Source organism: Brassica oleracea, chromosome C3, assembly GCF_000695525.1.
Source record: "Brassica oleracea var. oleracea cultivar TO1000 chromosome C3, BOL, whole genome shotgun sequence".
Taxonomy (NCBI): Eukaryota; Viridiplantae; Streptophyta; class Magnoliopsida; order Brassicales; family Brassicaceae; genus Brassica; species Brassica oleracea.
The window spans coordinates 7,504,834-7,526,497 of NC_027750.1; the positions used below are offsets into that span (position 1 = coordinate 7,504,834).

Below are 21,664 nucleotides of genomic sequence, written 5' to 3' on the forward strand. Positions count from 1 at the left end.
CGCGAGAGAGAAAGAGAAAGAAGTGAAAAGTTGATTCTCGATTCTTTTCGGTTTTGCCCAAACCAAAACGCTTCCACCATTCCCTTGTCGACACGTATCACCTAAGGACAAAAAAAAAATATGTTAGCCAACGACAAACCGCGTCCGTCCCAGCGATATTATACAATTTTTATTTAGATAAAATCAAATAAAGCCTAACGACTTCCTCTATCATACCCCCGATAATGTTGCCCTAAGGACAAGGAGGGGACCTCATCCTCTACTAAGGAGGGGCCCACCTCCTCTCCTTCCTCCGCTAAGGACAAGATCCCGCCTTCTCTCCTTCCACGCAACTAAGCACGAGAAGGAGCTAACCTCCTCTATTTCTTCGCAAATAATTACGAGGAACTTTCCTCCTTGCTCTTCTTCAACGCAGCTAAACACGAGGAACATTCATCCTTTCTCTCTTCCTCCCAAATAAGCACGAGAAGCATCTCTCCTTGCGTTTTTTCTCGCAACTATGCACAAGGAGATGTACCGCGTCTAGCACTTGCAAAACTGCTTCGAAAGGTTAAACCAACACAACATGAAACTCAACCAGACGAAATGCAAATTCCTGCTCGTATCTAGAGAATTCCTCAACTTCCTAGTCACGCACTGAGGGATTGAACATAATCCAATAGAAATCAACTCGTTGATTGAACATTTTGGAAGGATGAACATTATCGGTAGAAACAGTCCCATAGAAATCAAAACTTACAACAAATTTTAGCTCATCTACTCGATTTGAAGCATTGTACGAAGAATAGAATATAAATACTATTATAATTGACTAAATAATTCAAACTAGATGTTTTGTCTGCCATACGGACATAATTCTTTTATAGGTACTTATTAATAGATGTATTATTAATTTAAACATCAAAAATTTTAAATCAAAAATCAAACTTATACTATTTTATGAATATTTTATTTCTTATTTTTTAATTTTTATTGATTTTAAAATATCATTTTGAATAAAACATTTACATTTTATTTTAAAATATGTTGTTATCTAATTAAATAAAAATATATATAATTGTTAATATAAAGTGATGTTATTAAACCAAAATTTTGGAATTATCAAAACCTAAAAAATCTCAAAATAAATCAAAAGCACAAGAATGTTAAATCAAACCCAACTTTACATATTATATTAATCAAATTAAATAAAACTATTATATATATATATATATATATATATAATATTGTGAAATATCTTGCATGATAACTGAAAAAACACTTAAATAGATCAACCATGTTCACAAGCAAAACATTAATATGTAATGTACGAAATAAATCTATTGTTATAATTATATTATAAAATATTTCTCATAATAACTGAATAAACACTCAAATAGATCAACCACGTTGACAAATAAAACATTAATATGTAATGTAAAAGATAATAACATTTTTTATCAATTGTTATATTCATTTCAAAATGCTATAATAGATAAAAAACCTGTTATAAAACTTGGCCGCATAGCCGATTCGGCGGCTGAGAAAACGCCTGACGGTAACCTAACGTGGCGAGTCGAAGCTATACGGTCAAAACAATCGGATTTAAAAAAAAAACTTAAGCTTTTACACTTTTTTGTCTAAAAATTGAATCATCTATGTTAGACCTATGAATCTTAAACAAGAACAACAAGAAAAAGATAGAAAATTGCTTAGAAAACCATCAAAACTACACCGCCTGTCGTGTTTATGGTCACAGAAACCCAGAAACCCTTAGGAAGAAGATGACTATTCAATTACGTTTCTACCATTCATTAAATAAAAAACTATAAAATCTGTAAAAAAATGCTTCAACAAGGGACAAACACGGGTTACGTTGTTTAATTCTTGAGTATTAACCACCAAGCCACAACATTTTTACGTTACTTTCACAGAAATATATAGTATATAACAAAAACAAATCGCCGATTAATATACGTGTAATTCCCGATTAGTTGATTCGGCGCTAGGCATTACCTTGCCGCACGCATTATGCCTAGCGAATTTTAAAACAGAGGATAAAAATATGCTATAGTCAATTTCTATTTTTTCCTTTAAAATATAAATTGCTATTTTCCAATAAAATAGTATTTCTTATTATAAAACCATAACTTTTTATTTTCAAATGAAATTTAACATTCAAACTTTAATAATTAAAAAAATCATTATGGAAAATACATTTTTATATAAAAAAAGAATCACATTTTCCTTACATAATAGTTTTTCAAATAAATTTTAATTTAAACAAAGTTATAATTCTGTGAAATTCCTTAAAACAAATAAAGTAAATAGATTTAATTAATTTTTTTTATAAATATAAGGTACTTTTTGTAAATAAAAAATTAATATTTTGAAAATGTTCTCTTTTGGAAGACAAATACTTTGAAAATACTTTAAAATATAATTTTTATTCCCAATAATACATATTTAGAAAATAAATATTAATTTTTAATTAAAATAACAAATAAATGTTATTCTTGCAACTGAATAATAAGAATAAAAATGAAAATACTACGACAAAAAATCACTTAACAAACAAATATAAATCAAATTATTTTTGTTATTGCTTAATTATATGCCTCATTTTCGAATTTTAATACTAAAATAAATTGAATAATTTAGAAAAGATAACCCATGACCTATTACCTTTACAAAAAAAAATCAGTTTTTTATTAAACTAATAAGTATAATGATAAATCTAATTATTATATGTGTATGTATGCTACTAATTATAAAAATGAACAAATATGAAAAAATATATAGATAAAGACAGAAAAAACATTGAATTATCTTTTACTTTGTCAAACACATTTTCAATTTATTTTTTTGAGATAATATTTATTATATTAATTTGTATTCAGTTAAATAATGAATTATATAATTATTCATTAAATGTATCAATCAATTCAGTCAGTTTAATTAAAATTGTTTATTAAAACTAATTACTCAGCCTAAAATCATGGAGAACATGACAATTAAGGAAATTCACTTCTCAAATAATATTATAAATAATTTATGAAAGAATAAAAAAATAAGTAGAACTTATTTTTGTAGTTCTATATTCTACAATATAATTCCAATTGATATCAAAACAATTAAATTAATGAATTATTTTATTATATTTTCATAAATATAAATTGCAGTCATTTAAATTTAAATAAACTTTCATATTAAATATTATATATAAATAAAGTGAAATAAATTGACATCAAATTAATTTTATAATTAAAAATGTATCAAAATATAGCATACAATTAATCAAATAAATTACAGAGAATTTATTAAAAATTGACAACGAAAATAGTTGAAATAAAACTATTAAAACTATTTATATGAAAGGGAAACTTTTTATATCAAAGGGAAAACATATAGTTAACAAAAGAAAAAATTCCACAAAAATACTCCAACTAAATTTTGTTAAGCTTTTTAATATCCAAACTTTTTCGATACCCGCTTTAATACATTAACTAATTATTTTTCTAACTTTAATACATAAATTTTTAAAATTGTGTTCATTTTAATACCCAGATTTTTTATTTTAATCAAAAATATCAATAAGCTTCAAACAAAATTTAAAAATACCTAAAATTTACAAAACAATCATAAATATTCTAATTTTATTTTAAGTCCTATAAATAAAATAACTAAATTTTGGATAATCTTAAACTGTGTAGTAAAAAGTCTAAGTTTTAAATATCAAATTTGGTTTTTTTGGAAATAGAAAAAAAATTATTTATTTTTCTTCAAAATTAAGTTTTTATAAATTTAAAACGTTTTCCATACTTTAGTTACTTTCTTTCCTAAAATTTTAAATAAAAGTGTGAATTTAAAAGATTTTTCATAGATTTCAGAAAAATTTTAAATTTTGTTAGAAACTTATTAATATTTTTGATTAAAATAAAAAAGTTTGGGTATTAAAATGAACATAGTTTTAAAAGTTTATGTATTAAAATGGACAAAATAATTAGGTGATGTACTAAAGTGGACAACGAAAAGGTTTGAGTATTAAAAATCTTAGCAAAATTTAGTTCATGTATTTTTATGGATTTTTCCTTTAACAAAATTCGTGGACCAAGTCTCTACTTATACACATATATATTTTTGTTGGGTTAATTCTTTTCAAATAAATCAGAATGATTTCATAAAAAAATATATATACGAAAAATAAAGGTATGAATATTATACAGTTAACTAGATAAAATTTACATACATTTTAATCAATTAAAATCTTAATTTTATGTTATAATTGAAATATATACACAGAACATTGAAGTGTAATTAATATGATATATATGAACACAAATGTATTCATGTTTCTATATGTTAGCAACATCAGTTATTTTTGTATGCACAATCTACAATCTAATAAAATATTATATATGTTATTTAAGTAATATAATAATTCAATAATAGTCTTTACATAAAAATATAAATATATATATAAACATTATGCATTAAAAATAACTACATTGTACAATAAAAAAAAAGAATAATTATGAAAATGTTCAAAAGTTATATTATCTGCAGATATATGAATGCTTAACATTAATTATAAAAAATTGATTATAATATGAATCAAATTATTAGCAAGATAAATTACACAAAACGATTATAATAATCTTAATTAAACTACATAAAATAAATATTATACAACTACAATATCTGTTTACACTAAAAACCAATCAATTAATTTATAAAATTTGTTTACCCAGTTTAAAATAAAATTTGCCATGTCATGGCAGATCATGCATGATCTAGTATTGAGTAAACGGAAAGTTAGTTGCCCATAAAGACGTAATGATCTATTGATCATATCTGGAACCAACAACGTAAATCAAAGCGGTAACCGGACGAAAATTCAATCAATACGTAACCGCAATTTGGACCAAATGATAAGATCGTAAGACCAAAGTCTAGTCGTTAACGGACCGGAGCTGAAATTGGCCCTAGGCGCAAAGAAACCAAAGCTATATAAAAAGGACACTTACGCTGCAAACCTCGTATACGTCTAGCTTTAGAGAACCTAAAATTTAGGTAGATTTAGTATAGCAAACTTAGTTAAGGCGTTTGTTATTTTTTTGCTCCTAGACGAATCCTCCTAAACGGTTTGATTTCATGTACGATTTTACGAATATATGCAATAAAACTCTATTTGCAAACTCTTCCGTCTTTTCTGATTTTCTCAAGTGTTTATCGTGATATATATATATATATATATATATATATAAATATATATATATATAGGCAGTAAAGCAGCTGTTAAAATGCATGTCACTGAATCGGAATATCCAGAACAAAAGTGGTATGACAGCCCTTGATGCCTTGCGAGTCAATGGACCGCAGATGAACACAGAAACGGAGAGCATTATAAAAACATCGGGTGGTAAGAGCGGGATGTCTCTTTCCAGGGTTAAGACAACGTCTGTCTTCCTAAGCAAACCGGTCACTTTCAGGGAATATTGCTCTACGGGAATGGCACGTTATAGGAGTCGCATGTCAGATGGAACACGGAACTCTCTTCTAGTAATAACAGCCCTTATCATCACAGCTACTTATCAGACCGCGGCCCAACCGCAAGATACAGACAAGTTTCAGAAGCTAAGTTTTGAAGAAATCGTATTAGAGATCGTGCTACTATGGGGATTCAATAGTACGGCCTTTTTCTTGGCGATTGCCTTGACATTCATACTCTTACCAATTGGCAGAGCATATACTTGGTGGTATATCTTCATAACGGCGCCTCTCATCTGTTCATATGCAATTTCAGTGTACCTGAAGTATAACATCACAATATTCTTTGTCATGTATGTGATGGTTGCATTCGGATTTCTCATTTATGTACTTGTATTCTACGTGAAGTGGAAGCGGACTACCCGGAAGAAAGTACCAAAACCTAGAATCGAGCTGATTTCCCAAGGCTTAGAGACCATGGTTTAGCCATTTACATGCAGCGTTTGTAAGATTATGTGTTCCCTGTAAGACGTTGATTGTGAGAAACATAATATTTATTGTACGTTTTACTCATTTTGAAAAAAAAAGGTGTTTATGTGGTGTAATCTTTTACATTTCTTACCTTAAAAAGGGATTCAGTACATCCATTAATTACATATGCCCATTAGTCGACAAACTGAAAGTGCAATGAAGAAGACATATCAAATAAGTAAGATGCTAAGATGCGGAGGAAACTGCAACTTGGGTTGTTCTTTCTTTATCCTTTGCCTCCCTAAGTTGCTTCCACTTCTCAATGGAATTAGTTCCCCCGTTTTGATCAGGTATCTTACCATCATCAAGGACCTTGTGACACCCGGCTTACCACCTCCTTTTATTTTGAATACAGCATCACACATTTGAGCTGTGCTTCGATCAGAGGAAAAACTTAAATCTTCAATCATCATCACTCAAATTTGGAAAAAGAAAGTGAAAGAGAGAGTCATGTCTCATGGACTGACCTTAAGAATCTGGCCAGGCTCTCCCTCTTCACGGCTCTTCATGTGTTTGGCCTTGAGGTTAACATCTTTGTCTCTTTGATTACAATGGTACTGTTGTGGCCTCTTAGTGACTTCTCCGATTTTACCCTTGTCTCGTCCAGATATAACTTTGACCATATCACCAAACTTGACATGCATTTTGTGCAGAACAGGAAGACTGTTTGGTTTGCATTTTTTCCGTTCCCAACGCTTTAGCTGAAATGAAAAAACACAACAACAATAAGAGTAACGTTGACACATACAAACAGACAAATGCAGAATGGGAAACCTAAAGTATGTGGTAATAGGATCTTGCTTACTAACCTTTGCAAAGACAAAACATGGGTTCTCGGAGTGCTTGACCTGCACAATGACTAACCCATCCAACTGCAGACACTCTTCGAGAGATTAGAACTGCGATTCGAAAATGAGAGTTACCGGAGAAGCAGCGGAGAGGGAAAACGGGGAAAGCAGACATGCTCGCCATTTTTCTCAACCTTGTTCTCTCTCGCTCTGCAACTTTCGCTGCCAAGTGAGCTAACACTTGTTTCTTCTTCTTCTACCTTCGTCATATCCGTTCTACGCAAGGCGATTTAACGTGAATAGGAAACGACATCGTTTAATGGGTCTCTTTACTGGGTTATAACCAGAATAAATTGAACTTTTAATTCCTTAACAAATCGATATCTTTAATTCCCAAACTAGAGCTTGACCCGCACGCCCGTGCGAGTGTTTATTTTAACTTGTAAAATCATTATTAACTTATAAATTATTGGTAATTACTATGTTTTATAAATTGTGGTCAATGTTATTAGATTTTTGTTGTATTATTATCGTGTTGAATGTATGTTTAGCACAAAGAAATGATTAGTAATACATTTAACTATTAATTGTTTTTGTTTTTTTTGTATTTCAGTGTTAATCTTATCTTGTACTCATACTCTATTATTTAAAAAGTTAAAATTATTAATTATATATATTTTTAGACAACAAAACTCTATGTTTAAACATCTATTAAATGTTAAAAGGAGTATTGATTTTATATCTTACTATTTTTATTAACTATGTTTTTAGTTCGTATAAAATAATTGGTAATACAATAAGTAATTAATTATTTGAAATTTAATTTATTTTTATGTCAAATTTATGTTACTCATGTACAAAATTATGTATATATTTGAATTTAGTTATTGTATATAATATAAATGGACTATTTATTAGTACTTAAAAAATTGATCTATATTTTAATAAGATAGACTAAATGTTAAAAATGGTTTTATATTAAATTTAGTTAAACGAAATAGAAATTGGATATGGTCTTTATATAATATCTAAACTATAAATACAAACAATTACAATGGGCCAATATAGTACTTTAATCAAAATAGAGTGGGTGTCAACAATTGAGTTTATATAACAAAACTGTTAAATATTTGTAATATTTTTCACAGCATATATGTAGAAGTGCGATTACTTAATACAATTCTAAAGAAATAAACTCTTGGAAACCAGATATAATTGCATAGGACTACTTCGAGGGTGAGAGTAGAGATCTTCGTAAGAGTTTACTATAATTTCTTCGGCAACTCAAGTTACCACTGATATATTCGCTTGGCATAGAAAGACTCTAAACAAATGAAAGTGCCACTCCTTCTGGGGAGAAGTTTAGGAATACTAAATCCCTCACCTGCTGTTGGAAATACCCCCCAATCTCATAGATTCATAGTTAAGGTGACAATTGTTCATCCCCAATGCAACACAGTAGAGATTTTCAAAAGGCACTGGCAAAAACTATATTAGACATTCTGGCCAGGGTTTGTCCAAAAAAAAAAAGACATTCTGGCCAGGGTTCAAAATTTTTCATCTGCTGGTTTGATCTTGGAAAAGTGAGGGGAGATATCTATGTAAGAGTTTCTTATAGTTTCTTCTGCTAGTCCAGTTGCCACCAATACACCTGCAAGGAGTTCAATATCAGAGATTGTTTGTTTTAAGTGAATATTTGATGCTATAACATTAAAGTATAAAAAATGTGTATAGAACAGACCTCGGAGAGGCTTCTTCTAATCAGAGAGCTGTGTTGTTTATAACTTCTGCTGCAATAGGTATGTGACTCGTCTTGCAAACAAAGGGTTAAAAGCTCCACGTACGAATAATCATAAAATCGACAAAAACATAAAAAACGATAAGATAGTAGTGGTTAATGATGTAACCTTATATTGAACTCCTTTAACTTCTGCACAGACTCTTGAGCCGCTTTCACCGTTTCCAACCAGGGAAGTTAAAACCACAAATAAGAAGCCAAAAGCACTTGATTTAAGAAGAACTCACCATAAAATCTCCGGCGTGGATGGTTCCCATTTCAACAGATTGTCCGGTTTCAAGCTCCAACTGCCAACTGTTTGACTATTTATTATTTTGTAAAAGTGGCATGAGTTAAAAAAGAAAAGAAGACAGTGACTAAGAGTCTGACATACATATATACAAATAAACCAAAATTGTTTGGTACTCGTAATGGATCTTGTCTTGTCCTCTTGCCGGCAAGCAATGTATAAATAAGAAGCCAAAGAGCAAACCTGATTTCTTCCACTGGCTGACTTCTGACCCTCTAACATTTTGTAAATTTCGTTGGCTAAGCATACCTGAATCAAAAAAGAAAAAAATATATCACCATTAGAAACAAAGAGAGAGAGAGAACCAAGACATGAGACAAAACGTCAAAACCTTTCTCTTAACAAAGAGATGAAATTGATTTTGTCCCAATGTCCATGGTCAACTGGACATCCTTACATTGCAAATCAAACCAGCAAACGCAATCATCCTATAATCATAATTTTAAATTGAAACGTTTAAAATAGTATGATTCTGAATTGGAAATAACCTTGGAATCTGAAGCTTCTCATGAGCCACAACATACATTCTAAAGTGGACATAACCTTGAAATCAGAATCGCATATCACCAAACTTAATCCAAGTTCCACATGGTTTATCCATAAATCCAATTCGACACCAAGTTTCCCCTGAATTCACCGTTTTTTTATCTACGAGCAACATTACCTTGTTGTTGATTCTGAAGTTCTTCAACGCTTCCATCATGAAAGCCTCTTTCGTGTAGAGGTTAAGCACCCACCTTAGGTGAACATCACAATATTGACAAATTAAGTATAAATTTTGGATTCCAGTTAGAAATAGGTTGATGAGCAATAATCAAAGAAGCATATGAAAAAATATGGTTTTAAGAATCCAAGAAGGGATTGGAATCGAAGAAGAGAACCCAGTGGAGATGAAGGAGACGTATGCAGAGGCGAAGCGTATATTAAATAGATGATAAATTATTTACTTTAATCGTGAGTAAAAATTATTATCTTAGTGGCATAGAATTGTAATTCTTTAAAAAAAGTCAGGGTTATTTTAATTTTGTACTCCTGTTTTAATAGTTTAGATAGATAGATATTCCTCAAAAATACTTTTCTTAAAAAAAACTTAACTCATTCAACTATTTATGAAGTTTTAGATTTTTAAATTCCTTTTTAGTTCTCCCGAAAAATAGGATCAAGTACGCTAATATTTGAGTCTTTCAAATAGTTATGCTCCTCACATAGTTCATGTTTCTACATTTTTAAAACGTTTTACTCGTTTTACCAAAAGAAAACAAGACTTTTTCATTCACAAAAGAAACATATAGACAAGCTCCTGTTAACCAAATTTCATTTAACATCAACATCAGTGTCTTCCTCCTAACCAAATCTACAAATCATCCTAAAACCCACCCAAAAATAAATAAAAATTCAATAAAAGCAATAATAAGAAACTTAAAACACACATTTTGTTTTAACAATAGTCTTCAAGTGTACTGTCCATGGAGTTATCTCTCCTATGATTTTCCGACCGAACTGATCTATTTCCAGTCTGCTCACCACCAGACTCCACCGTAGGGGGAAGCGGAGAAGGCGAGGCAGACTTTTTCTGACGTTTTCTGGAGTGTCTCACCTTAATGACACGAGTCAAAACCTGCACAACGTCCCTCATGTTGGGACGTTTCCTCGGTGCACGAGAGATGCATTTATAAGCAAAAGCCGCAACTTCATTCACTTCTTGTAGATCAAATCTCCCATCTAATCTTGAATCAACAATCTCTTCCCACCCAACCTTCTCCTCTGCATTCATCGCCGCCTATGAAAACAAAAAAAAGTTAGTCTTTAAATATAATTTTCAGAGATTTAATCATGTTGGTTTTGTTAGTTTTTTAATTTACCAGCTCAACGTATTCCATTAGCCCTTGTTGAGGGTTTCTTGCAGCTATAAGCTCAAAAAGCAAAACCCCGAAACCATAAACATCGCTTTTCTTGGTGTATGTTCTTGTGGAGATGTACTCTGGATCGAGATAACCAAACGTTCCTCTGATGTTGGCAGCATGTTTGTCTACCATTTCTTCTCTAGACAAGCCAAAGTCAGCAACCTGTGAAGTTAAGCCAATCAGAATGAAGGTTTCTTGAAGAAAAGAAATCTTAAATGGGACAAAGAAGAAGAATATTTACCCGAGCTCGCATGGATTGATCTAACAGAATGTTGGAAGATTTGATATCTCTGTGGATTACAGGAGGAACAGCCTGGAAGAGAAAGGTTGAACACACCATAGCTGTTTAAGTTTGTTTCTTAAGAGATGCATAGAATGGTTAATGGTTTCAACATAAATCATAAGCTTACCCCATCATGAAGATACTCTAGACCGCGTGCCACGTCTAAAGCAATGTATACTCTCAAATCCCAGCTCAACGGTTCATGTTTTTCACCTGTACCAAAAAGGCATATTATAATGTGTTTCAAATTTGTATGAAACCTCAACAGATAAGTGAAATTTCCAAACCATGCTAGGTAATAGAGGTGAATGACTCGTAGCGAGTAGATCTACATTGCATTCATTTACTGACAAAGAGATTAATATATGATCTAGAGAAGTTGCTTACTGTACAAGTGAGAAGCTAAACTTCCTTTACTCATGTAGACATATATAAGCATGTGTTGGCCTTTCTCTGCACAATAGCCCACCAAGTTCACTAGGTTACGGTGATGCAACCTTCCCAATAACATAACCTGATCAAAAATTAAATAATGATCATCGAGTTTAGGAATAAACTAAAGAAGACAACAAAAACTACAGATGCCCTGTTAAGACAATATCCCCTCTTATAGACAACAACTTCTGCATTGAGCAATAGAGATTTCATAATACTCAATTTTTCCTAATGACACGTTTCAATGATTCTTCAAGTTTCCTAGATTTGTAATTTGGATTTAAATGTCATACATAATCATCAAAGCATATTTCATAGATAATATATATGTTTTTTACCTCTGTCTGAAACTCTTTTTCACCCTGTTTAGAATCAGTGGCGAGAACTTTGACAGCAACTGTCTCGCCGGTGGACATTTGAGCTTTGAAGACAGGTCCAAATGCTCCTTGGCCTATCAAAGACGTGAAATTACATGTTGCTTTCTGCAAATCCCTGAGTCAACCCACCAAAACAACATATATCTAAGAAGGACATATAACAACAAGAAATCAAGATATATCATCATAAATCCGTCAAGATTGAATCAACTAAACAAGAGACAGTTAAACCAAGAATGCAAGATGTATGATCATATCAGTCAACATCTAACATTAAAAACAAACCAAACACTCTAAAAACATTATACATTCCAATAATGTATAATCTTTTATCAGCTAAGAGAGACAATAAACAAACAAAATAAGACATTGCAGAGGAAACACAGAGACAAACCTGTAAGAATATTCCAAAATGCCAGAAGCAGAGATGACACTTGTCTTCTTACTAAACCCGTCAAGCCAACCAGACCTCCCATTGCTCGAGGATCTGACAGGCGAATCGGGACCAAGAGTGGAATCAGACATAATGTTGCAAGAGTTAGCACCGTTCTCTCTGATGGGAAGCGTCGCACTTCTTCTGCTTGAGCCGCCACCACTGTTGACAATCTGAGATGTCTTTCTATGGTACCTAAAGCAGAAGAACGCTGAAATAGCTAACAACACACCGATCACCACACCAAGTGAGATCCCAACGATCAAACCAAACGACTCTCCTTCCATTTTTTTTCCTATATATAAATGTAATCAAAGCCTCAAGCTCTTGTAAACGCCTCTGCAAACAAAAATGAGGAAGAAGGAGATATGTTTAATGGGAGAATGTGAGAGGGGAGAGGAGGACGACAACTAAAAAATAATTAAAATAAAAAAAGAAAATAATTAGCTAAGCCGTTGACAAATCAACTCTTCAACGAAAGCTTGCGGTGAAAATTCATAATCACGGATTCAGCGTGAATCAATTCGTATCTTCAATCATATAATTATAAAATAAATAGATAAATATATATTATACCCCTCCCAAGAAGAAGATAAATATTTAATGAGGTTTCGAGAAGATCAGAGGTCAGATTTTGACTTCTTTTGCGAAATTCAGCTTCGGAAAGTTGAAAGTTTCTTAGTAAAAATGGTTATACTTAGTTTAGGAATTTTCTCGGGCAAATTTTGGAGAAAACAGAGAGTAGAGAGGATATGAAATGAATCTGGAGAGTCGCGCAACTTTTCATAACGACGACAAGAAAAAATCCCCGGGAAAAAATCTCACCTACTACTACTACTACACAATACAAAACAAAGGAGATGTGGATTTACCTGTGGATATATGTAAAGTTGTAGAAAACTGGTGCATTTTTGATTTAGGAAGCTTGGAAAAGTTTGAAGAGAAAGAGAGAGGATAATTTCTAGAGCTTTGCTTTGATTGTAGAGAAAAGAATCCCTCAAGAGAGAGAGAGAGTGAGAAAAGGACTGAGAGAGAGGTAGAGAGGTTCTACTTCAAGCAAACTATTACAAATGGCAATTTTTAAACTTTTTTTCTTTTCTTTTCTTTGTAATGTGTAAAAGAAAAGATTACCATTTTTCTTTACTTTTTTTAAAAAATACACTTTCGCAACGTCTGCTTCAAACTTAAACGAACGAAACGGGAAAGTTTTGTTTTTATGAATTTGTTTCCTTTTAACTATTGTTTTTATTGTACAAGATTTGAGTATATTTATTATGAAACCTTGGGGGTTAATCGATGTTGTTTGATCTGTGGCTAGTTTTTCTTTTTAGGTGTGGATTTGCAAGAGTACCAACATGATTCTTATGGTAATAAACTAATAAAATAAATATTTTCTACCATTTTTTGACTATTGACACTCACATTCGACAATTACATTGTCAAATGTGCAAAAAAATAATAATGTAGTTTCATAAGTGTGTCGGATTAAAAAAGATATCTCTGTGCAAGAAAGAAAGTGTATATAAAATTAATATAATGATAGAAAAATGAAATTTGTGTTTCTGTCGTGGGCGTTTCATGGGTCCCACGAAAATGGCTATGCTTATCATGATTGGATGCATTTATCTTTGTGATCGTACATTCCTTCGCAGTGGACTTTTTCTTTTTGTTTCCCGGGATTAACTTCCACGGTTCTAATTACCAGCATCGCGAGCTATAATACTTAGTACTTTTTATACCCTCTCGTTTTTTTTTCTTATTACATTCTTTCCGACGTAATCTATTTGTATTTAAATGGTTGATGTTCGTTCTTAGATTTTGATATTTTATTTAAAAATAATAATTTTATAAATTTCAGTTAATAAATTTTAAAAATATATACTCCCTCTGTTTTTAAAAGATGAATATTCTAGACTTTTCACATATATTAAGAAAACTCATTAAATATGCATTGTTTTTTGTGAATAACAATTTTTCATAATTTTTAGCCAATAGAAATTCAATAAACACCATTAATTTTTTTGAAACTTACAATTTTTCATAAAATCATACATTGAAAAAGAATATCTTTTTGAAACAAATTTTTTTTCCAGAACATACATCTTTTAGGAACGGAGGAAGTATTATATTAAAATATAAGTATTTTATTAGAAACAAATGCAACATAAAATTAACTAAAAACAAAACCAAAAATTATAAACAAAAAGCATGTGTTTATTTTTTTAATACATATGAAAAAAATAAAACATAAATGATTAAATACAGAGGGAGTCTTATCTTAAAAAAGCCAAAGACAACACCACAAAGTAGGGGTGGGCGTTCGAATCGGGTATTTCAGATTTTGGGGTATTTCGGTATGGTGGAATAGAATCCGTTTAGGTATTTTTATACGTTGGACCGGGTTCGGATATTTTTAGTTTGAATTCGGTTATTTCGGATCGGGGTCTGATATTGAGATTTTGAAAGAAAAAAATGAGTTTTTCAGTTTCAGGTTTATTCTATTTAAAAATATAGATTTCACTTAACTGATTTTTTTTATTTTTTAATAGATTGAATGATTGATAGATTTGGAGATAAAATTTCAAAAATAAATAAATAATAATTTGGCTATTGTTTTGAAATTTGAATGTAATTTTTGTTAATACATGAAACTAAAAACTTGACATGCATTTTAATTAATTGACAAATCATTTTCTCCGTAATTATATGTATATTATATGATCTTAAAAGTATGTGTAACATCAATATAAATATTTTAAATAAAATGAAAGATGTAAACAAGAAATATAAGGGTAAGTATACATATGTTCAGTTATCTTCGGATATCTATTCGGGTTCGGATATTATCCGTTCGGGTTCGGATATCCAATCTCTCTTAAGTCAATACCGGTTCAAGTATTTTGCTATTTTGATTCAGATTTCGGTTCAGGTTTTTCGGATCTGGTTCGGATAAGGATTTGAGTATCAGGTAAAATGTTCATCCCTACCGCGAAGAAAAGAAATCTAAATTTAACCTACTCTCCATATAATTTATATGCTTTTATGCTAGTTGTCAAACGTACGTTAGCTCATTTATCCAAATCTATGATCATCGTGATCATATAATCTCACCAACTCATCATATGAAGGTAAATTGGAGTAATTTAATTGTGTCAAGGATTGATGACAGAAAACTATATTATCCAAATATCCGGTTTATCTTATGAATGCAGTTGAGAGTTTGGAGGTTAATAGGTGAGAAGATAAAATGTCAAACTATATATACTTCCATATCCAGTTGCAAGCAGTTACAATATGTTCACCTAAAACTCACCTAATCTCATATTCAGGATTATTAGTTATAGTTCATTTTCATCCAAGGCGACATAAATAATGACACCAGTTCAAAAGGACAATATGATGTTCTTGCTTATTTCTCCACCACCATTCTAACAATTCCTTGATACCAAACTGAAATATATTAACTTGTTTCAGTTCTTCTGATATGATATCAAGATTTCTTTGGAAAAATTACCAAAAATACCACATTCGTAATACTATTTTTCATGTTTATTTTAACCATTTTTATCCTCATTTTTAAAGAGGAAAAAATATACTTATAACTCTATGGTTAACTAGTTTAGATTTGAGGTTTAGAGTTGAGGGGTAAAGTAGAATTCTAATAAATATAAAATTAAAAAATAGTTTCAAAAAGAATTTTTGAATTTCAAAAAGAAAATTTGAAAAAAACAATTATGAAAAAAGATTCAAATTTTTTTCTTATAAAAATGTTCAAATTTGAAAAAGTATAATTCGAAAACATTAAAAAATTTATTATTATTTATTATTTATTTATTTAAATAATTATTTATTGTATATATATATATATATATATCAAAGGTAGAAGAGTCTTTTGCCTCTTGATGAATAAGATATTTTTGAAAATGTTTTTTTAGTAAAGGTAAACGTGAATAATAATATTAACAATGTGTTAAGCATGAAAATTCTCTATTTATTAACTATTTCGAAAATTGAGTAAAATATTATTTAGTTTGTTTGAGCAAGAAGATGAATAGAAAGAAGATAAAATCCCGGAAGTACTGCCGCAAGTCATTCTAATATACTTGGACAACCAAATATAATGCCCACAGGCCCACGACACGAAACATTCTCGTACATAAAAAGATTGTCCTAAAAAGAAATTTCTTAAACTCCAATGATTCAATTTTCAAATTTAAAGGAGTTAAAGATATTTCTTTCTTTCTTGTCTACAATTTTCACTTCAATTCTAAATAAACGGTAGGATTTGTCATTTGGACTGAAATTTTGACGTTAAACTTTATAATGCACTTTCTTGGATTACACAGAGTGGCTTATGCCAAGACAACCAAGAAGAGATCACGTGCAGATCCTCCATGTTAATGTATTTGACCACTTTATCTATTGTTACGACATGGTGTGGGAGAGATCATTTGTACATACTATACTAATTATATATTGTTAGTTTAATCAAAATTATAATGTTTCTTTGCTTAGATTTGATGTTGGCGCGGAGGATAGAGTGGGCGCAACACAAGATCCGATAATTTTGATTGTATTTTCTATATATATCTAGATCCAAAACTCCTTTGTCTTTTAAATTTGAGAGGATGAGATGAATTTGATAACTTAGAGAGCAGATATTCCTCAAATTCAAAGTTTGCTTGTTACATGGTCGTAGGATCATTAAGCAAGAGATGACTTCTCCACGTGCACGCTACAGCCCCATGTTCGCAAGTCTCCATCTATATATATTTACATAGTCGTATACATATACGTAGATACATCCAAATTTGGATATTTATTGATTACAGAGAGAAAAGGTGATAGTCGTTCAAAAAAAGAGAGAAAAGGTGATACAGACTAAATGTGATTAAAGATGAAAAAAAACGCGTTAAGGCCTTCGTAGTGTACATATATTTTAGGATTTAAGAATCTGAGTTCGGTTAAGGACCTAAGGTACAAGTCTACGTGTGAATCATTACAAATTTAAATAGTAGTTTTTGAGACAAAATCAACCAGATTGACGTCTAATGAAGCAACCGAGCACATACATATTCAGAATTCAGAAATAAGATTGGAGATTTAATGGGCCATGGCGATTGGTTTCGGCCCATAATCCGGCCACATGAAAATTCGTTGAACAGACTATTCGTCTGTGGTTATCATAATTGCGTCTGTAACTATCACAGAATTTGAACCTTCAAATATTCAAAGCCTAATACAAGTTTTGATGCTGAGTGTACATATATCATAATGAATAACTTATAAACAAGCTCAGAAAACTAATACAGTAATTATCATTAAACCTAGAACCTGTTAAAATTGATTATTGCTGGGGGGTCGTTCACCATATGGTTAGTTCTGTGGTCACTGTTTTTCAGAGAACGCCATCTTTGTTGGATATTTGGCTAGCACCAGTATAGGAAACCTGACCATTAATTGGAGGCGAACTTAACTAATGTCATCTTGCTCGTCCGTTTCCGAGTGTTAGGTAGCGCTTTTGAGACAATAACATAGTTATGATAATACCGAAATGATAAAATGAGGTTTTTCTTTCCGAGAATTCTCCAATGTTTTGTCAAAACAGAATAATATGACAAAGACAAAGAGCTGGGAAAGTGTAGAAAGAAGAAATTGTCAAGTTTTGAAATTCGAACCATGTTTAGAAGCGATCTTTGGTATAATCTAATGTTTGTGTGAGCTTAAAATAGTGCCCAAGAGATAGAAACGATTGATGATGTCGTTGGGAAAAACTGGATTTCAACCACGTATTGAGCAATATTTTCACATAAAATTTTCTTTAGATACCCATTTTGGTTACTCTAACGTGCTCCGTAGGGTAAGCAGATAAACTTAACAAGCAAATTGATAGACAAACTTTTTTTGTGTCATCAACAAACTCTATTATTTGAGCTCGGCGAAACATATTTATTTATATATGTTTATATATCGGTGGCAGTTACTAATTAGTATCAAATATATATACATAGATAAACTACTAAAACTCAAAACATGAACGGGGTCGGTGAGAATGTCGGAATTACTGGTTCCAAATCATTACTCCTGCAAAACCGATAAAACAAAAACAAAGTAAACATGTCAAAACTATATAGGTGATGATTGTTTGTGGTTTTTTTATTTTAGTTTAGATTTTTATTACGAAACTATAAGTGAATTTTTAGATTTTTCGATAAATAGTTTTGTAAAACAATTCATAATATTTATTCCTAAATAACAAACCAAAAATTCAAGAATTGTGTGTTTTACCCCAAACCGTCACTGTGGAAACGAACATGACTACCACCGGATCGGGACGACGAGTCTCCGCCGCAGACTTCACTTTTCCGACGGACTTTCCGCTCTTCTTCCGATTTCTCAGTTATCGCCGGCTTGTGCTCGGAGATCACGCTGAGGGACGGTCTCCACTCTTGTCCCGGTTGGCCCGCAAGTCTGACGCGTTTCCGCCGCCTTCGCTGTTTCATTAGCGACTGCGTTTCGCCTGAAATGGAATCATCCACGGCGGAGTGGTGGAACTGCTGCGAACCAAAGCAAGGCACGACGAGCTCCAGTAAGAATTTCATGCCCTACACCACTCCTCACCTGAACTCTTTTCTACCTTTTTTTATTTTATTTGTAATTTAAATCTGAATCTAATCGTAAAAGTGTCTAATATTTTGGAATGATTAGAGATGTTTTTAAGAAAATGTTTGAGAAGGTTACTGGAGTGGTGTTCCTCTTCCGGAACAGATGCTATTTATAGGAGCAAGTCAGAAGTCGGGACTGGCTTGATTACGTGAACATGTATGTGATTTGTGGCATTATTACTAAAATGCCCTTACCACCTAATCTTTAAAATCAACTGGTTCCACACTGAAATCGAGGGGTGGTCTCATTGCCAAATAACATAATCGGATTCGGCGGCGTTATTATTGTTTACAAATGAACTTTTGAAATAAAAGATCCCATCACTCTTTTTCACTCTTTATAAATATAAAATTTATACCAAATGTTTTCAAATGGGATTATTTATAGTGACCACCTCTACCACATGAGTATATAAAGTCGTCTCTCATACCATATGAGTTATGAAATCCATTGTTTTGTTGAAAAAAGATACGGTATCACATGGTGGCTTAAATCTTATAGTATATATACTGAATAAATATAAACCTAGCTATAATATGCTTGATCTAGTATTACATTACTAATTAAAATCATTCATATTCAATATCACTGTCATTTTTTCCTTCGGACATTTGTATTTTGTAATCTCAGTAAATATTTGATGGTATGATGATACGATCTATATACTGAAAAAATTGCATGTGTAAATAATACTTGGCGATGAGAAAACCTTATATTGCAAGAACTTATAATGTTTAAACTCCTGTAGATAAGAACTACAATAAATGTATAGACCAGATTCATATCTCCTAGCCATATAGAACATGAAGGTCCAAATATGTGTAATAAATTCATGAAACGAAAACAACTCCATTTAAACCCTAATTTAACGACAGAGGACGACATATCCAAAATGCTGCCACGTTTGAAGTAATCACACATGCGACGCAACAAAAGCAACGATTAATCATCTCCTGTTAATTTACTTGTACTAATTAAAATAATACAAATATGCATGCTCTCATTTTCTTATTCATACGACGACTTTATAGTAACATATTATCATGAATATTGGAGTTTAACTTGTTAGTTATGTTGCTACTACCCGGACTCGATAGTCCAGTGGTATCTGCCCCTTGGGGAGGTCAGCTGTTCGATTCGCAGGACGGGGAGGCGTGCCCAGAGCCCTAACCGGTACAGGCAAAGGCTGGCGCCGGGCTTAGGTGGTGGACTGGCCGAAGGTTGGCCAACACCTGGTTAAACAAAAAAAAAAAACAAAAAAAAAAGTTATGTTGCTACTCGCTAGGTAATAGATACCTAGTAGGTATCACGTGCCAATGTAATTGTAAGATGTATTGATCGAACATTGACACGAATATATATGATCGTAACCCACACCATCGACTAACATAACAACCTTAAGAGGAAAGAACTTGATTACAAACGTTATCCGACTTGAAACAATCGCATTTAGTTTCTTGATACAGTTAAATTTGACTTGTGCTAATTCCTTAAACTTAATAGTCGGAAACAAAAGCCCTTCTGCACGTTGCGGTCGATATCCTCATTATAACTAATATTTGCGTCAAAGAATTAGACAATCAAACAATAAAACATATCATTATCACCATTATAAGCTAAGCAAACTCCAAAAATTCTAACTGATAAAAGAGGGAGAGAGTAATGGGTCTCGCTTGTAAAACAGAATTGGTTGCATGAGAAAGAGGGAACTGTCGTAACAAACATAATTGGGACAGCCGAGGAATGTCATAGTATGAATGGTATCTCTTTTGTTTTGTTTCCTCTTTTGTCTTTGTGACATTTATTGCTTAAACTTATATAAGCCATTAGTATTCTGATATTTTTTTTGTTCGGTCCACATGTTATAGAAATGTTCGTATAGATTCTAGATAACTCCATGCTAAGATTTGAGAACTCAATGGTGTTTTGTTGTGGTCCAATAGTGACATTCCCATATGTTGAAATCATCATGATGGTTGCATAATGAAAGTGTTCAATCATCTCAAGATTCTCAACAGATTATGAGTTGGTGATTGGCTAGTGTACGGACCCATTGGGTTTCATGAAAATGTTCAATCAGATTGGGGTTCAAAATTTTTTGGTTCAAACGAACATAAAAAAATATTTCAAATACATAATAAGTTAAGTGCAAAATTAATTTGTTAAAAGATATTATGGTACATATGATAGGTACATTATCAAAAATCAACATACCAAACCGGATCTGAATTTTCCATGATCAAAAGAGCAATCAATCTCAGTATAAACCCGCTGATATAAATTCATCTATATTATTAAAAGAGAAGTACCCATTTGAAAATGTTCTTACTTCATTAATTAAACTCTTTTTTTTTTACTTGTCTTTTTCAGTTGCATTTATAAAATATCTTAAAACGAATAAAACTGCTTAATTTATTACTTGTCTTTTCAGTTACATTAATGAAATATGCTTAAATGAATTTAAACTTCCTATTTTATTGTTTGTCTTTTTCAGTTACCTTAATGAAATATTCTTAAATAAATTTGGACATAATATCATTTAATCAACCAAAAAAACTTATGAGTTATCATTATGTGCATAATTTTAATAATGGAGATTTTTAAAAACGTGCATCATTAAAATGTTACCTAAAACATGCAGCACTAATATATAGCATGCATCAATAAAACTAGAATTTGACTCACACAATT

General features: G+C 31.4%; 5 protein-coding genes across 14 annotated transcripts in view; 1 reads left to right on the plus strand and 4 right to left on the minus strand.

The window, feature by feature from the left end:
• Positions 1–6,086, plus strand: part of LOC106329375 (serine/threonine-protein phosphatase 6 regulatory ankyrin repeat subunit B-like) — an 11,676-nt gene extending 5,590 nt beyond the window's left edge. The window contains exon 3 of one of the 2 annotated variants that reach the window (XM_013768018.1): positions 5,263–6,086. In XM_013768018.1, the coding sequence (XP_013623472.1) occupies positions 5,263–5,955 (693 nt within the window). In that variant the 3' untranslated portion in view covers positions 5,956–6,086. The remainder of the gene's footprint in view (positions 1–5,262) is intronic. The other variant, XM_013768019.1, reaches the window with a different exon arrangement.
• A 100-nt stretch (positions 6,087–6,186) lies between these two features.
• On the minus strand, positions 6,187–7,057 carry LOC106329784 (50S ribosomal protein L24, chloroplastic). The gene is given in 8 exon segments (XM_013768424.1): positions 6,187–6,266; positions 6,269–6,297; positions 6,299–6,319; positions 6,321–6,393; positions 6,464–6,701; positions 6,810–6,848; positions 6,924–6,964; positions 7,006–7,057. Coding segments are annotated over 8 exon segments (573 nt in total).
• A 1,119-nt stretch (positions 7,058–8,176) lies between these two features.
• Positions 8,177–9,780, minus strand: LOC106332905. Of its 9 annotated transcripts, none has more exons than XR_001268228.1 (7): positions 9,540–9,780; positions 9,207–9,303; positions 8,960–9,124; positions 8,814–8,880; positions 8,696–8,729; positions 8,530–8,600; positions 8,177–8,439 (listed from the first exon to the last, which is right to left on the minus strand). XR_001268228.1 is itself a non-coding variant. In XM_013771396.1 (7 exons), exons 1-6 carry the CDS (start codon positions 9,576–9,578, stop codon positions 8,550–8,552), a joined length of 420 nt encoding a protein of 139 aa, XP_013626850.1. In that variant the 5' UTR covers positions 9,579–9,780; the 3' UTR covers positions 8,177–8,439; positions 8,530–8,549. The 9 variants fall into 9 exon arrangements, 1 of the variants encoding a protein (XP_013626850.1); XM_013771396.1 differs by lacking the exon at positions 9,207–9,303 and adding an exon at positions 9,364–9,418 and having other exon boundaries at positions 8,696–8,738; XR_001268226.1 differs by having other exon boundaries at positions 8,530–8,729; positions 9,059–9,124.
• A 389-nt stretch (positions 9,781–10,169) lies between these two features.
• On the minus strand, positions 10,170–13,359 carry LOC106329069 (probable leucine-rich repeat receptor-like serine/threonine-protein kinase At5g15730). Its single transcript, XM_013767647.1, has 8 exons — positions 13,180–13,359; positions 12,269–12,646; positions 11,836–11,989; positions 11,450–11,576; positions 11,190–11,275; positions 11,021–11,092; positions 10,738–10,941; positions 10,170–10,655 (listed from the first exon to the last, which is right to left on the minus strand). The coding sequence occupies exons 2-8, from the start codon at positions 12,592–12,594 to the stop codon at positions 10,314–10,316; spliced, it is 1,311 nt and encodes a 436-aa protein (XP_013623101.1). The 5' UTR covers positions 12,595–12,646; positions 13,180–13,359; the 3' UTR covers positions 10,170–10,313.
• Positions 13,360–18,109: 4,750 nt separating this feature from the next.
• On the minus strand, positions 18,110–19,065 carry LOC106332523. Its single transcript, XM_013770991.1, has 2 exons — positions 18,596–19,065; positions 18,110–18,391 (listed from the first exon to the last, which is right to left on the minus strand). Exons 1-2 carry the CDS (start codon positions 18,907–18,909, stop codon positions 18,334–18,336), a joined length of 372 nt encoding a protein of 123 aa, XP_013626445.1. The 5' UTR covers positions 18,910–19,065; the 3' UTR covers positions 18,110–18,333.
• Between the last annotated feature and the right edge of the window lie 2,599 nt (positions 19,066–21,664).